The sequence below is a fragment of the Acipenser ruthenus genome, chromosome 13, assembly GCF_902713425.1.
Source record: "Acipenser ruthenus chromosome 13, fAciRut3.2 maternal haplotype, whole genome shotgun sequence".
NCBI lineage: Eukaryota > Metazoa > Chordata > Actinopteri > Acipenseriformes > Acipenseridae > Acipenser > Acipenser ruthenus.
In genome coordinates, this window is record NC_081201.1 from 1,893,988 (window position 1) to 1,912,279 (window position 18,292).

Sequence of the window (18,292 nt, forward strand, 5' to 3'; positions counted from 1 at the left end):
CCAGGATAAGTACAGACGGTAGGAATCCTGAAAATGACTGATAAGTTCCTGCAAGACTAGAGTCCTCCCAGATTGAGCAGCACCACCACTCTCCCATCTCCTTCATGAAGGGCCTACAAGATTCTGTAGATTCTAGTTTTTTTGAAGTGCAGAGAATATCTGTTCTGCTGCTATAGTCGAAAGCATCATTCGTCTGAAAGGAAAAAATAACAATTTACTGTTTTAAAACTAATCAGAAACAACTTTAGACCACTCGCAAGATCCTCAAAGAGATGTTGCGGTTGTTCAATTCTGGTTAGGAAACTTTATTGTCTTTTATTACCTACAAAAGTCATGCTAATGACAGTATGATAAAAATGCTATGAGATCCCAGAGAGGTATGGTAAATAAAGCATGGTAAAGATGCACAGTTACCAGAAATTCCATCGCGGTAGTGTGTTCTAAGTGTATGGAAACAGCACACCTGTCAGTTAAGGGACAGCTTGTCATGGGGTCAGCAGGATTTAATCATTGTGAGATGCATGGCATTTAAGTCTTTGGATGCCTTCATGGGCTCTGTGACAGAATGGTTGTAGCTGAGGTAATTTTAACAGCGGTAAGGTCTTCATGACAACTCCCAGAGCAGAAAAACCAAGTTGCTTACCAGCAGGAGGAATGGTCTGATCGAGCTGATAGCGGTGTAGTATTTGAGTGGTATACTGGCAGGGTTCTGCAATAGAAACACTTTTCTTTTTTGCTTTCAAAATGCATACTTAATCGATAGTTAATACGGGCCTGAAGTTCTTACACTTCCTGGTGAATGCATGTTGTTCAACACGATGCCCCCAAGGGGAGAGCCAAGGGGATTGCATTTGACAGTGTGTGTCGATAGTGTTACATTGTAGGCATCATTGATGGGGGAAAAAAACACATGTTGCCTCTTGTATCCATAACTGTTGATCCTCAAAGCAGGATGAGGAATAAATACTTTAAATTATTGACCATTTGTGAAATAAGTGTCAAATGTGCAGCTGTGAAACATGTTCGAGGAAATATACATTTTCACTTTGTAAAAATGGCATCTGGTTCTATACTAGTTTAAAGGAAGTTCTCAATTTGTTTACCTTTACATTACTGTTTAACTTAGGCCATTTGAACTGTCACTGGCTGCAAAGCATGTCACTCATTAGGGGAAGCAGCTGGTTGGTTACTTGCAGCAAATAAGCCGTTGAAGGGGTAGAGACAAAATGACCAAGGAAGAGCAAGACTACTAAGGTAACAACTACCATTTTTTGCTATAACACAAACCTCTTTCAGAACTGCATACTTGACACCAATTCGAGCTCCTCAAACTGAAACGACAAGGCCACGTGTGAAATGGAATTTTTTTTTTTTAATCTTTAATATGCCCTAAGCGGGTTTCTGAAAAGAGAAGGCATTATGTCTATAACCGTGTGTCAGTAAGTGTGTTTGAGCGAGTACAGATGCTTTTGGCAGGCTGCTTAAGCACATGGTATGTCTCTTATCTCTATAAATGATATCCTGTAAATAGTTTCGAATTTGCTTTCTCTTCATCTTTTTTCATAGATAAAGAGTCTGCAAAAGAAAGGTCACAAAACCCCCTGTGACTAGACCAGTCTGGCAGTAACTTTTAGAAGAAAACACCTGTATTTTTTTTATTTATTTTTACCATTACCATTTAAGAATATACAGCTTTGAATGTAATTTCATTAGTTGCCTTTTCAGGGTGTTTGCCATAATTTTGAGTGGTTCTAGATTATGACCCTTTGCTTATCAAATCAGATCATTAAGCATGTGATTGTATTCTGTATTGAGATCAGGTAACAACAAACCCATTCACTACCCAGTACTACAGAGTTCAACAGCGAATCAGACACTATTATTATTCCAAAAGCCCTGACAGCAAGTGGCATCCAAATTTGGATCATTTTTCGTTTGAATTTTTTAAATTCCAAAGACGACACTCCCAACCAGCACATGGTGCAACCTCTGTTTTCAGTACGACATCTTTGCCATGATTCTGCAGCAGCTTGTGTGACTATGAGCCTAATCACCTTTACTGAGCAGTATTAGGGAGACAGGTAGAATGGGGAAAGCCTGCTGAGGTGACACTCTGAAGACTCTTACAGCTTAGTGTAATACCAGCCTTCATGTTCCGGTATTCTACAAAATGAAAACTGAAGCAACGTTGCTTTCTGGAAACGGACCATTGCTCATTCCAAGAAGCTATTGATTCGAGATAAAGATTACAGACGTTCGTCTGGCTGCCGTTCAGGGTAGGGCAGCCAGTGCTGGTCATGATCGGCCACCAAAGCATTTCTCTCCTGTTCAGAACCATGCTTGTTCTAATCAATGGACTGTCTACGGGGGCCATTGCATCGCATAGCAACCAGCCCCCTGCCTCTGTTTAAATTCGGGTTGCATTTTTGAATAAGGATGGTGAAGGGAGTGCATTCTCAATTTCTTCAAAGTGTTTCATTGCTCTGTGGGCCCTATTCACAACACTGTTGTCAAAATCCGTTGCAATAATTTAAATGCATATTCATATCAAGAGAAAGAGTCCAGAGCAGTTACTTGAATATCAAACTCTGTTTCATTCTTCAATTAACTTTGCGGGTAGGGTCTTGTCTTACTGTGAAGTTTCTTTTTTTTAGTTCTCAAACTGTCATCAATGTAACCCCCTTATCTCCAAGGATCAGCATCCGTTAGCTTTTCTGCCTTCTCTTTTCTAGTTCTTCGCTTTCTATTTCTTAGTCAGCTAGTTCTCCGTTAGCAAGGTTATTCTGTTTTCTTAGCCGCAAGGTTCACCCCTCCGATGAGGCCCACAAGCAGATCTTTTGTTTCTTTTTACATATAGTACATTTGTAATTTTATATTGAATTCATTCACATGTTGAATGCTGTAAATTGCGTACTGTTGCTTTATGGAACGTCATTTAACCATGTGAGTGCTACAGTCACACAGGGAAAGAAGGTTATTAATGGCAGTGTACCGAGATGGAAGTTAAACGTATTAATTCTCGTTGGACAAGCAGAAATAAATGCTGAAAAGTTTCAGTGCTGTGGGTGAGACTGTTCAGCCGCTTTTAGAGATTAACCGTTAAGTGCTTTCAGCTAACAAAACCCTATCCAGTGCTCGGTTAATGGTGGCCCGGTTGCCTCCTTGCCAGAGCTGTAAGGGCTGAGCGAAAGGGGAACTTCATTTTAAAAATACCGCAAGGGGGCTGTCATGTGAGATTCCTCGTATGACCTTCATATAATTCTTGCGAGTAATCAGAAAATTAAGTGTTTTGCAATATTGATTCCAAAATACAGTAGGCCTACTTGCTGATTAGGATACATTTATGTCCACTGTTTACAATGGTTTGAAAAAGGTCCCGCTAGAATTGTCTTACAGCACACCCTGTCATGCGTTATTTATTACATAACATATTTGCATATATTTTTCATTTTGACGTCATAAAACTAGTCCACAAAAATAAAACATAATAAATTCAACACGAAACGTATTTGTAGGATTTGGCTGATTTATTTCTAATACACACATAAGTAATTCATAAAGTTCACGGGTACAGTGACCTACAGGAGAATAAGGGCATGATCTGAGGTGAAACAATAAGGGCATGATCTGAAAGAATAAGGGCATGATCTGAGGTGAAACAATAAGGGCATGATCTGAAAGGATAAGGGCATGATCTGAGGTGAAACAATAAGGGCATGATCTGAAAGGATAAGGGCATGATCTGAGGTGAAACAATAAGGGCATGATCTGAAAGGATAAGGGCATGATCTGAGGTGAAACAATAAGGGCATGATCTGAAAGAATAAGGGCATGATCTGAAACAATAAGGGCATGGTCTGAAAGAATAAGGGCATGATCTGAGGTGAAACAATAAGGGCATGATCTGAAAGGATAAGGGCATGATCTGAGGTGAAACAATAAGGGCATGATCTGAAAGAATAAGGGCATGATCTGAAACAATAAGGGCATGATCTGAAAGAATAAGGGCATGATCTGAGGTGAAACAATAAGGGCATGATCTGAAAGGATAAGGGCATGATCTGAGGTGAAACAATAAGGGCATGATCTGAAAGAATAAGGGCATGATCTGAGGTGAAACAATAAGGGCATGATCTGAAAGGATAAGGGCATGATCTGAGGTGAAACATCCTCGCGCTATGCGGAGAAACTAAAGTCCGACCAAAATGATTCAGATTTGCTGTGTTAATGAATTCAGTTTTCAGCAACGACGATGCCTGCAAATCTACTCGTTCTAGTTGCAGATCCGCTTCGTCGATTGCGGGAAGCACTTGCTTCTCGTGGGACGAGAAATCACCATCGGTGTTGATTGAAAACGGATCACAGACCAAAACGATTAGGTGCCTGCCTGAGCAATGCTGAAGTCATCTCTACTCGACACATGCTCAGTTCAGGACTCCGTCTGCCTGTGGAAGAGGAGGTGTCTGTGCCACATCCCTGAGATTGTATCTACAAAAAACAATTTTTCACTAGTACATTTTTCCCCAATTTACATTTTGTGATATATACCTGTGTTATCCAGTTTATGGATCCAGGCTTTTTCTCATCCCTGATCTCTGTACTTATAATTGACACAAATGATTGCTCTTAATTTTGCTGTTTCTTGCTGGAACATGAGGTTTAGTAATGGCTCCCTGGGTTAGGGCCAGTTGTAACACGTGCTACAATTGACCCCATACACCATTACCAGAACACATGAACCTTGCACTGAAGGAAACAACATGTTTATATATCACAGTTGTGACTCAGTGACATATTCTTGCTTCATAAGGACTATAATTTTAGGGATGTTAAAAAGTTTTAAAAGTAGGACAACAACAAAAAAATGCATTATGTGAACATTTTTATCTTTCAATAAAGATATTCAGTTTTTGAGTTAAATAAAAGCAAACACATTTGCTTTATGTGAAAATTGATCTTATTCAATAAAACCTTCAATTCTTGAGTTAAATTAAATGTGTTGTTGTTTATTTAATTATTCTTCACAGAATGTTACATCTGACCCCACCCCCGTTACAACTGACGCTGGATATGGGGTCAATTGTAATAATGGACACATTACATTCCAAGCCCTCTTTCTGCATTGTGTCAGCTCTTAAAGCAGGATAACTATGGGGATTGGTAGAGGATAGATGTAAGCTGTTTGTATCAGTCTGGTCAAACTAGCTCAAATCATCTGTGCTTAATGGCGAGAACGTTACAACTGTCCCCGGTCTCCTCTATAGACGTTCCATTTTCAGCAGTGCAGAATAGTTTATTTAGTGCATGTCAAACTATTCCAATGATGAAAACGAACTTTTAAAAACGCATGTATTGTTATAGCAGAATAGTGGTGCTAATCGGCGTCATTTCATTTTGAAGATTATTTGATTACTTCAAGGAACTGATAACAATCGCTGTTTAAACTATGCAATCGTTTTGCAGCATGCTACCTTGGCTTGAACACACAGAGAGTGAGAAAACAATCTCATTGTGTATATTATAAAAGATATGTTCATAACATATGCGAACCATTTTAATTATTACTATAAGCGTACACTAAGCATTGCATTATACCATTATTATTTTATTACTTCATGGTACTCCTTACACCTTATTCAGTGTATCAGTATAAACTTTTGCTCACCCCTGGATCATCATTCATCTTATCTCTGTATTATGATCTTGCACTTGAATGGTTCAATAGGATGCGGTTAGTGAACAACCTGTTCCTTATTTTATGTTTAATTAAAAAAACGCACTAGTTCGACTTTACTTTTTTGATAGCTGAATGTACCATGCGCTTTTAGTATGACAGTGCAATGAGCTCAGTGGAACACCCCCTCCCCTCCCATCTGTGGTGTTCTTTTTAAATCTTCTTTTTGAGTCGCATCTTCCACTCGACAGAGCAAAGAGCCGGTCTAGCAGGGCGCTGCGTCCGATGACAGTCGCTGATTTACAGTCAGGTAAGACATTCTGCAAACTGTTTGCGCTGCATTATCAACCAAAAAACAAACAAACTATAACTATCAAGTTCGTTACATGTCTGTCTAATTTACAATATGCATGCCTCTGTAAAGCGACAAAGACATGTTAGAGTAATCAAAATTGCTTTTGTTTTTTTGGTGAGTGTTATTGATTTAGTCTATACAAATATATACATATCATAGTAAAGCGTATATTAAATATACACTATCAGGTACTTGTAATTCACTTTCTATACTTTATTCATCACGAGAGAGAGAGAGAGAGAGAGAGAGAGAGAGAGAGAGAGAGAGAGAGAGAGAGGAAGGAAGGGAGAGAGAGAGAAATTTGAAATAAGGTATAACTGCAATGTACATAAATGAAAAAAATGAAAAAACAAATAACAAGCTTACTTTTCTTTCTATACAGCTGAAGGAAGGCGTTTGTAAGAATATAGATATATCAGAGTCCGAAACGTGTTGATATAATAGATTTTTTTGTTTCAATTATTCACCTTTGTGTGTACCTACATTACCTTTTTCTTTCTGATTTTGCACCTTATGCTACACAGCAGTTTTCCATTTGTATATTCTTATTGTCAAACAACCAGTTAGTGCATTTAGATTTTTTTTTCCACTCCAAATCGCATAGAAATGTGTATTTCTGCGTCACCTGGTGTGTGTATGTGGGGAACTTCCTCCCATCAAGTTTGGAAAATGATCTTGCTTTTTAATTACAAAGGTGTGTAGGCACGTGTAAGATGGTACGATGTCAACAGATTACTCATAAAGGCTTTCAGTCGCACTGGAAAACAACCTGGCAAGAATGGGTCTTGGAAAATGTGAAGATGTTCAAATCAAAGGAGCCCGGTGTTGTACTAACAGCATCCCATGCGTACCTGTTTTTTTTCTGTCCATAGGCGTGGGTTTATTGCTCACTATAAGTAATTATAATTTCGTAAGGGAATCTTTTAATGGTATGTTTTGGCAGTAGTAATGTAAAATAAATAATCGCTAAATGGAGAATAATCGATCGCTCTCAATCTTTCTCTCTGTCAATATAATTCATATTTACAAAGCTAGTGTATATAATCTAGGATGCGACCTTGCTTTTAACAGGTTTTTTTTAAATTAAAGGATACCGTACTAGTAACAAAACGGGTAAACATCACGTTTGTTTTGTAACATCTCAAGCTTTATTTTCTCTTCGCTAAAATTATGCACAATACGGTATAACCACAACAATTGCGAAAGGAAACACACAACACATTGTATGTTTATTTTAAATTATATTCATTAATAACAGCACGGCTTGACTCATCAAGGTGTGGGAGGCGGGGTTGGGCGGTGCACATATTAAGAGATGTGCAATAATGTCATTTAGAGGTTTTGCAGCTGCTGGCCCAGTCTTGAGTCAATCCAATACAAACGCAGGTGAGACTATTTTAGTTTTTAATGACAAGAGAAGGTCGACTTATATTAAATAAAGGGGTCTGGACAATATATAGAGCCCTAAACAGTGGGTTTTCAAAAGCATTGCAAAATAACTGGCATTTGAGCCACCCACATTGTGTCACATGTATCTTATTCATAGTAACAAGTGGTTTGAAGGGTCTGTTTCCAGTATGTAAATTATACCACAAGAACAGGTCCAGTAGATGGATGCTGTATTCTGCTATTGTGGAGTCAAGGAGTGAAAACTATCATGCCATTGTTGGGATCCTCTTTCCCATGCAATGATTGCAGAAATTGGCAAAGCCATCCGTCTAAGAATTTGATACGCTTTTGGAACTGAGAAAAGCATGTCTTTCTATGGCTGTTACCATGTTCAAGATCCAACTGTCTACCTTATATAGAGCTACTAGGACAGCTACTGCAGTTCTGTTCTGCTAAGACAAGAAACTCTGGAGACACACGCAAGGGGACCCTGGTGAATCAGCACGTAAAAGCACCATCGCTTATAAAAATACATCAATAAGGAAATGTAGACAGGTACTTTCCAGTAGACATGATATACAGATTGCAATACCATGCTTTAACATGCTTTATCATGCTTTATCATTATGCCCTGCAACACTTTGCTTTTACAATGGCGTAGTGCATCACACAAACAGAGAGATTCCTAAGAGAGGGACTGATGTTATGTATGCATGCACACTACAGTCAAATCCAAACAGCACATTAATAGCAAGATGTTTGTTCAAAAACTGCTTTTAGTTCCGTTTCTGCTAATGCAGATTCTTTATCTCTGAGCGATCTCTTTCTTCCCGTCACTGACTAGAACTAATTTCTGGACACAAAGTCAGTTCAGTGGCTGCAGTTTATCAATCAGTACTCATAAGCACTTCGATGGCTAGTCAGGAGTGAACATAAAGGAACCTCTTGGACTGTCAATGGTGTTGCAAACGACAGCTCTGATCTATTAAACTTACTGTGCCATGATGGACATTTCTGTGACTCGAACCTCTTTACTAAACTTACTGAATACAGTAGAACCGTGATGATCCGAACCCTCATTATGCAGGCAGCCCCTTGGTAACTTGTCTTGTTGTGTGCTGTGCTCTTCTGCACTGTTGTCTTGGACTCTCTGGTATTTACAGTAGGCCTACAGTACAACCACAAGCAAGTTTGCACACTCGCAGTCAAGGTTAGAAATGCATGCCCTGACTTTAGAACATGAGCATCAATTCAAGATTCCTCATAAAACAGGACGTTTTCGGTTGAAAGTCTGTGAAATACAGTGATTTATTTACGTTTGACTTTAAGAAATACATTAATTTATTTACGTTTAACTTTAAAATGTCGACATGCAGACAGAAACCTCATGTTCTCGACCGGACGTCTTTTTTAATATCTTCAGTTTCTAAAGTGTCACAGATATCACAATACTTTCCCTTCTGTGCTCGATGTACTTGCTTTTTCTCAGCACTTATGCAAGACTCAGTCGATGTACTTGCTTTTTCTCAGCACTTATGCAAGACTCATACAGTGCTGCACTATTTCAGATACAAATCTGCAGTTTTGCCTTATCAGTGAATGAAGTACATCCGCCTATGTCTCAACCCTCCCATTAGTCACACATTTACAGTCAATGATAAATCAGAAGCATGGCATTTGCTTTGTTTCAGTGTATGAAGTTTATCTCTCAACACAAGCGGGTATTTAAATTGATTGTAAAGAGCAGTTATTGGTATGGGTAGGAAAAAAGATTCACTTTGCATATCATTTGCTGAATGTTAAAGCAGTGCTGTGGTTTCAATACAGCTCTCAAATATGTCTTCTCTCTAAGTACAGGTGGTACACCAGGGTGTAACCAAACCCCCCCCCCCCCCCCCACAACAACACATTAGTAAGAAGTTCCACATTCTTTTCTTGCAGCTGCGGGTGTGTGACAGGTTAATGGCTCCACTCTGGTGCACCAGCTGGAGTAGATTCTTTCTCTCTTCTGTCTGTTAACAGATTCTTTTTCCCAAACTCAAAAGCATTGCTGTATCTCAACAGGTACCCCTCAAATATGTTGTTCAGTCAACATCTCCTTCTCTTCATGAGTTGTGTTACCAGCTTTCCATCAGCAACAAAGAGAAGTAAGCGACAAATGAATGTTGCCCAATATAATATATAGGACCGCCTGTCAATACAGGCCATAATAGTGTGTATCACAGTATGATAATGTGTATGTGTGTATATCTGTATGGAACATACCTTAATATGTTAAAGGGTTCACAATTTAATGTAGACATATACTTTACAGTGCTCTCCTTTTATAAGGCAGGCCCATAATGCCATTACACTAGCACTTTATTTCTGGTTATAAGGTAAAACACAAATAGCACAGTGTCATTACCATGGCTCCAGACTATAGCACTGTACAGGGGGAGCAATGTATGCCATTTCCATTTTGGGTCTCATACATTAACAAATGGTTAAAAGCATGTCAGCTATCGTCCTGTGAACTGACTCACTTTCCCTCGTCTCCCAGCAGAAAAACCTGACCTCACGTGTCTGAATAATTACTTACAAACCGTGAGCTGTACACTCACAGTCAGCAAATGGAGGAATTCTGAAGAGGAGAATGCTACCGTCATTGTAGAATTTAAAGAGTAAGGACTGTTACAATTCAGTGAAGGTATCTGTGCACTTAAGGGGTGAGGGAGCAGTCTCCATGCCTCAAGCCTGCCCTGCTCTGTTGTTAAAGGCTGAGCTGCATCTTTCTTATCACTCTCTTCTGTCTGAATAGCTCATTTTAGCACAGTAGTATTTTTTCTTCATATATTAATATTAACTCTGTCGTCCTTTTTGATGTGCAGTAATGTATTGTTATCAGATGTATGTTGCACCTGTCTTCTCTCCAGTATTTGAAATCCTCTGAACAGCAATATACACGAGTTGCACAGTGTTAACCCTTGTCTTTGTGTTCTAATATAGCTTGTATACAGATGATGATCCGCCTGTGCAATGCACTCTTGTGAAAGAAGCTGAACATTTTGGCAGAGTAAGCTACAGCTGCTCACTGGACTTCGAGGAGAACATCATTAGCGATGACAAATATCAAATCAGCCTTCAGAGACAATTCAACGGCACAACAGAAAATACAGTGGCAGATACAGATTATAAACCATCACTGCACAGTAAGTAACAGGCTTTATGCTGCATTATTGTATCGGTGTAAATATGGTAAAGGACAGAGCTATCAAGGTTATTGCAGTAACTAATAGCAGTAATTTAGGATTAGGCTCAGGGTTAGAGTAATAGGGTTAGAGTAGGATGGTTAGGGTTAGGGTTAGGGTTAGAATAGTAACTCTTTAAAAACATTCAGAATTTCTGCAATTTCTTTGTATTCAACATGTAAAAGGGGCACTAGAAACTAATACAATACACGTTTGCCATAATATATGCATCTTTCATATAGAAAAATATAAGACCTACAGATTAACGGTAATACGTATTAGGTAAGATTCACGGAATCGTGTTGTTTGTTCTCTGTGTTAGAATGAGACCTAACAGCAGCCTTGACGCTCTGATTTGTGTTCACAGTTAAACCTCTTCGTCCGGTCAATCTGTCTTTCACTTTGAGCTCAAATCAGTATAACTTCACCTGGGATACAGGCTACCCTGATCATCATTATCTGGACGATCACCTGCAGTTTGAATTGTCATACAGAAAGAAAGAAGACCCAATGCACTCCGAGGTACTATTGCTTGAACCGCTTTGGTCCATTGCTTTACAGTATTTAATCCTAGTATTTCATAACCTGGCCAGTGATATGGGACAGCGATAGGGAACCCATACAATTGCATATTAAAGAGGAAACTAATTAAATCTTGTGAAAAAGAAGATGATAGAAAGTATCCCTTTAATATTTATGTTTTAAAAAAGTTTGTTATGCTGGCGTGATTTAATTCACAGCGATTTCACTTTTAGTCTATTTACAGGGGTGGTGAAAATAATACTTGATTTGTGACTTGCCTTGCAGGAAAATGCATTGTCCCGTGCTAATAGCATGAGGTTTATAGATCTGAAAGCATCCTTTCTTGAAGCAGACACTGTCTACGTTGCGAAAGTCCGCTCCGCACCCAACAATATCAGTTACACAGGACACTGGAGTGAGTGGAGCCAGCCGGTGGAGTGGAAGACAGGTAGACACTATTCAATATGCTTTCATTTCATTTTGAAATAAGGAAAAGGCAGCATGTTTGTTCAGATGTTTATATTCTGCTCCAGTAAGAAGCATATTCTAGTTTCGTTTTGAAAAAGTGGCTCTAATGGCCAAGTGGTTTGTGGGGCGGTGTGTAAATGCGGATGGTCATGTGTTTTTTAAAGATTAATGAAAGAGCTCCATTTGTGGCCTACATTGTGCTTTATATAGTTTCCGTTGTATTATTTTATTAGGTGTCCTCGCAAAAAAGAAGTCAGATATTATAGTAATCATCGGGTCGATTGTCATACCTTTATTACTGGCAGCTGTCATACTGGTGTCTCTGTACTTCAATCTCCCAACAAGGTATTGTCTTTAAGCTTGTTCTTTATCAGTTTGAATTAATAATGTTTGCCATCTATTTTTATATATACAGTATATCCTTGTTAAGTACCGTGTTAGAATTTACTTAAACAGTTTTCAGATTTCTAAACAGACTTGCTTAAATGAGATTGAAATCTAGCCGTTCTTTATGTGTTTTTATTACAGTGTGATTATGCTTATTGTAACCTTATCAATGGAGTAACTCCAAGTTTAATTACACTGTGAATTAATACAAATGTCAAAACGGGAATTCCTCTGCCTGCGTCAGACTGACGCTGGTCTACTTTGAGTGTTTTATCGAAGGTGTCAGGAGTTTGTTCCTGGAGAATAAATAAATAAACATAATCTGTGTGGAACACAGTCTCTTTTTGAATTGCTTGGATCGGAGGCAAATAAAAAAGAAACTTCAAAATAACTGTGCAATTACATCTTGCAGGTTTAAATGTGTGCTGTTCACAAAGATACCAACACCAGAACCATTCTTCCAGCCTCTCTACAGCAACCACAAAGGGAATTTCAGGGTAGGGATATTTATATACTGGGTTTATATCTCTTTATTTATATATAGTGCCTTTCATAGTGGACCACCATCACAAAGCGCTTTCCAGAGGCAGGCTGTGAACTTTGCACTATATGCAGAATCACTTACAATAGGACATTGATTTAACATGTCATCCACAGGACGGAGCACAAGGAGGTTAAGTGACTTGCTCAGGGTCACACAGTGACCTTCTGGTTACAAGCCCTGGACTTTAACCACTGGACCACAATGCCTCCTATTTAATAATGCTGTACTTAATCTATTAGTGCACAGATAACAGCATGCCGATCGTACCCTCCTCTTCATCATTACCTGCAGCATTTGCTGCTAAGCTCAATTGCTCTATAGGTTAGAGACTGTGATGGTACAATATGGTATTGTGTTAATGATAGCCTAGGCATGGGATGTGTAAGTTATATTAACTTCGAATGAATGTTTTAACTCAATCAGACTTCTAGACACGTTGCTGAACATTCCACTTCAACAGCAAAAGAGTCAGAAGCTGTACTAACATTCTGTAAGTCGCAATCTGGCTGCCGTTTAGCATTTCCGTTTTACTGTTCACTTGCAGAACTGGCTCAGTCATCAGGGGGATCCACTGAGGAAAGAAGAAGAGCTGACATTTGACAGCCTCGTGCAGACCAAGCAGGCAAAGACTGAAGACAGCTTCTTCCTGTGCACTCAGGAAGAGGTCCTCAATCACATCACTTACATCAAGCCAATCTACCATGAGTGGAGCTGCCCGGCTAAGCACGGTAACGGTGATGACAGCAAGGGGACCCAGGAGGTTGCCTCTGACATCGCGAGTAGCCCCCTCGCGGCACTGCCTAAGTCCTTACAGAGTTACGATGAGATGTTTAGCGCGCTCTCCTTGGATCTGGCAGGAGTCACCGACAGTGATTCCGGGTGTGACGATATGACAAGGAGTCCAGACAGCAGCTGGCAGCAAGCCACCTTTTCGTTTGAGCTGCCCCCTGAACCAGAGAGCCTGTGCTACAGCGATGATTACTGCACACTCTCGGACACCAACAATGGACTGATCCCCACCAAAATGATTCGGCAGGTGGTGAAGAGCGCGCAGAGCCCGACTGACAGCTGCCCCCTGGCTGCAGAGTCCGGAGACGACAGCAGCGACCCGCAGGATTCCCAGAACGAATACAACCCCGAATACGATTCCTACAGCGAATGCCTGACAGACTCCAGCTTCTCCCCTCACAGCTCTTCCCGGAAGGGCTCCTCAGCTCTGTAAAGGGTTATGTCACACATGTTGCATTGCTTTTAGCTTGTTCACACCCAATAGGGTTTACACTTTATGTATGTCAGATTGTTGTTCATATACCACAAACATGTGTTATTATTAAACTAACGTGAGAGCAGTGCACATTAGAGAGCTGTGATTTCCCTATCAGTGGTTATTGGGGGGAGAGTAAGATATTGAAAATGCCGTTGTTGGGCCCTTTCTGGTTTCCTACTCGGTTCAGGATAATGGTTCACACACACCTCGACACCTCTAGTGCTTTTCACACAGCGTCACTTATTTAATTCAGTTGAATTGATATTCACACACTGGAGCACTGAGCTGCATTGCATCAATCTGCCAGCGGGTTCCAAGCATCTTCAGTATTCATTCTATATACTCTTAATTGTTATAGAAGTTACAGCTTGCTTTCCAGTGGGACTGTCTTGTGAAGGCTTAGAAACCAGCTGTTTTTCTGTATAAATATTATAGTTCGAGCCTTTATTAACTTAGTTTGTAATTAACTGCTGCCAGCTGTATGTAGCATTTTAGTTTTGTGTTAGAAAAAAAAAAAAAACAATGTCCCACCAAGAAGTTACGTTTAAAACCACTGACATACCAAACCTGTTCCGCAATCCTTTTTAACCTGTGTGAAACCTCAGTGCAAACTGTGGGAGGGTGTCAGGAGAAAGACGCAGTTGGGACTCCATAAGAGACTCCCTGAAGGGGAAAGCCTCTGTTACTGCCTTCTCAAGAGAGCCTGGAAATTTTGTGTAGTGCTACATTTATTTGCTGCTTTACGGTTCAGGTATTTTGCTGCTGTTCATAAATAAAAAAAAGTTAAGTATGTCTGAAATGTGCTGCACATTTTATAGATATGATTTATACAGAATGTGTTGTGTTTCAATGGCAATTCTGAGCCACCCACGTTATCAGCAGTCTAACAGTACCAACACAATAGAAGGCTTCCCAGCACAGAGAGTGGGTTTAGACAGAGGCTGGGCGGTGCAAGTTTTCTTCAAAATGAATATGTGCTAATGGCAATCACACACTCCTAGTTGTGCAGTCCGCTCTTGTAACATAACAATAGTAAATAGCTATATTGTTGCATTACTGTTCTGAATGAATTAGTCTGTTTATTAATTGAGTCAGGTGATGGACTGACAGAAATGAAGGTCCCATATGTCTACAACAAAATGATGAAGAGAATTAAAAGAAATACTTAAAAACTGTACAAAAAAACCTGAATTGCTGAATGCAGAAATTCTCAAGAAGTAAACGTATTTTAAAGTGATTCGTCATTTAGTCACGTTTACTTAGTAATGAAAGAGATTTATGCCAAAGATGATTTCTAAGTTAGTAATGTTTGCTATTTTTATTTACTCGTTATTAGTAACAACAACACAAAAATCAAATGACTTAAAAATAATTCCCATTTCTGTCATGTCATTTGTAATTTTTCCCCACTCTTGTTTAGTTTTTGTTAAAGGCTTGTTAACTATCCACAGACCCAACCTAGCTAATGATTTTCAGCTCTGGTTTTCAATATGTTAAAAGGTACAATTAAAACAAACTGTATTTTCTAATACAGTACGGGCTGCTGTGCAATATGGGAACACCCCCTCACACACTTACCCAACATGCATGATTTTCCATGACCACGTCAAGCTTTTGTAACTGCAGACGAGAATTGCTTTTCACAGTGCAGTCCACAGTGATTAGGGGAGCAGTGAAATGGTATTTAATCCTTTAAAGCAAGGGCTGGCCAAAGTTGTCATTCCACTCCTGGTCTTTGTTCCAGCCCTGTTCTACGTTATTTGAATTGAATCAATTAAACCTCCATTCAGACTCTGAAGTAGTTAACCTTTTGGCCAAAGGGGAATTCCTCAGAATGGAAAACAGCACTTAAGAAGCACATGTGCTGCTCAAAAGGAGAGTGAGGTACAGCACTGCAGGAGTGGGAGAAGAAACAGGGTTCTAGTGAAAGTATGTGGGCAAGAGCTGGCTTTCTATCTGCAGCTTTCTCCATTGTTGATGATGAATTGACATTTTCTGCAATGAGTACTTTTTGATACTTTGAAGGAAAAGATTAGATCTGGCACCTACTCTTTTTGGTGTCTCGTTTCATGAACGACTGAAAAGACAAAAATGTTTTCTTTTGCAACTTTATAATAAATAAAGTTGAAGGTAGTTGTTTGGTTTTGTAAAAATGACTGGGGTTTTACCTTTTTAAAAAAAAAATAGGATTTGATTTGAGAATGGAGAAAAATATGGCCCACAGTATGTTAATCTGTAACGTAGCAGTGATATGACCATTCGTGCTGCAGTTTAAAATTGTACCTGCATGAGCTCAGCTCTACCCTTCCCAGTCTCTCACAGACAGCAGGCAGAGGAACACAGAGCATGTGCAGTCTGTTTAGCTCAATCACAGTAGAAGATAATGCCTGCTTTTGTGGTGTGTGAGAGATGTTCTAACCGGGGGGGGGGTTCATCAGGGCATTGCTTAGAGTCACTTCAAATACGGACCTGTGCTACAACTGTTCATTTTACTTTTTTTATTTTTGTATTTGTTTCTGTTCTTTATCGTTTCTTTAATATTTCATTTGATTTCCAGGAAAGTACTTCAAGATGACACATTTCCTTTTTTTGCTGACAAACAACCAGAGCTTTAATTTGCTAGCACTTGATAAGGTCCTCTTTTTTGAAACTGAGAAAAGCGTGTTTAATGTTCCTGGCATCCTCTTAACCGGTCAGCGGCTTCTTGCTTTGACTAGGTATCAGAAACACTGAGTATTATGCTGTGACTCTTGAAGCTGCGTCTTCTGTTCCATTGCAACGCATATTTACATGAAAGTGTGTGTTAGACCCGATTGCAAGTGTGTATCCAAACATGAAACTTTACACAAGTATACTGCAGTATTTAATATGGTATTGCTACATTGAACTACAATATAAACAGTATAATTAAGCAATACCGCAAACTATGTAGGGTTAATATATATATATATATATATATATATATATATATATATATATATATATATGTATATATATATATATTGTGAGGGATTGGTTAAAGGAAACGAACAAAAAAGGTGAAAGACAACGTAAACCAACTGGTTGGTAAACAAAGAAAATTAATAAAAAGTGTTTGGGATCAAAAATGAATGGGTTAAAGAATACACTTTGTAAATAATAACTGTGTGTTAAATAAGGGAAAGTACAAATGAAGAAAAAGTATGGTTTAAAACAAATATTTATTATTGTTCAGAGACAATACCTGGGGGACACTAGGACCAGGTGGAAGCTACTGGAGTCAAGGCTGGCTCCAGTTCAAATCAATTATCCAATTTAATTACATGTCAATTGTTTAATGATATAATTGGTTACCATTTAAAATGTCTGTTTGGTGAGTGTTTGAACGAGGGTGATGGTAGGAGCTGAGTGGGAGAGTGGGAGAGTGGGAGAGTGGGAGAGTGGGAGAGTGGGAGAGTGGGAGAGTGGGAGAGTGGGAGAGTGGGAGAGTGGGAGAGTATTGGGAGAGTATTGGGAGAGTATTGGGAGAGTATTGGGAGAGTATTGGGAGAGTATTGGGAGAGTATTGGGAGAACATTGGGAGAACTGGTTAACGACATTTTGGAAAGGTATTTTGGATTTGGGGTTTGGAGACGAGGTAACAGGCTTAGCCTGCCCCGTCATTAGTTAGGGAACGATTTGTTTAGTTAGGACCCGGGACTGGGTTAGGTTTTGTTTTCTTTATTTTATTTTCAGTGTGTAAACAATAAACACACGCTACAGCGTTTCTTTGCATCTGGTTGTCGAGAGTCTGATTGAAGCAAAGTCTGCGATAGGAACGCAGATCATCACAATATATATATATATATATATATATATATATATATATATATATATATATATATATAATATATATATATATATACAAAACATTGGAGGTATTTATAGGTTTTTGACGGCATGACAACTACTTGTTATTGTTTACATTCAAATCCATGATTTATTCTTACATCATTTTTACTTCTATCTTTGAATTTGTATTAATTCTAATTAACACTACTTTATATAAACTTATATTTTTATTATATCATGCAATGCTGGCTCTGAGGATCAGTCTAGATTTGGCCTCCCCAGCGCATAATTATGCACAACTTTTGAATGAATTTTGTTTATTTATTTAAATGTTATATATTTATTGATAAGAAAAGAAGATTAAAAAATATTTTATTTTCAGGACGTTTCGGGCAAAAGCCCTTCTTCAGCTGTTTAAAAAGAAAAGTAGACTCAGTGCAGTAAACTTGTTGTTATTCAAGAATGTAATTATACAAAAATTCTGTGGATGATGTCATGATTATTAGAATAGAATGTTCATACCCAGAGGTTCCAAAGTTCCCAGTTTGAAGATAAACTCTTGTTACTTTTTGTTTCCGAGCAACATTTGTTCCATGGCACTGATTGATCACACAGACTGTGATGTCTTCAGCACTGTGATCATCAC

General features: G+C 38.9%; 1 protein-coding gene across 1 annotated transcript; it reads left to right on the top strand.

Moving 5' to 3' along the window:
- Window positions 1–5,959: 5,959 nt before the first annotated feature.
- Window positions 5,960–15,556, top strand: LOC117417679 (interleukin-21 receptor-like). The gene is made up of 8 exons (XM_059035293.1): window positions 5,960–5,984; window positions 9,964–10,081; window positions 10,407–10,609; window positions 11,016–11,170; window positions 11,456–11,618; window positions 11,872–11,983; window positions 12,438–12,522; window positions 13,114–15,556. Exons 1-8 carry the CDS (start codon window positions 5,960–5,962, stop codon window positions 13,789–13,791), a joined length of 1,539 nt encoding a protein of 512 aa, XP_058891276.1. The 3' UTR covers window positions 13,792–15,556.
- Window positions 15,557–18,292: the final 2,736 nt, after the last annotated feature.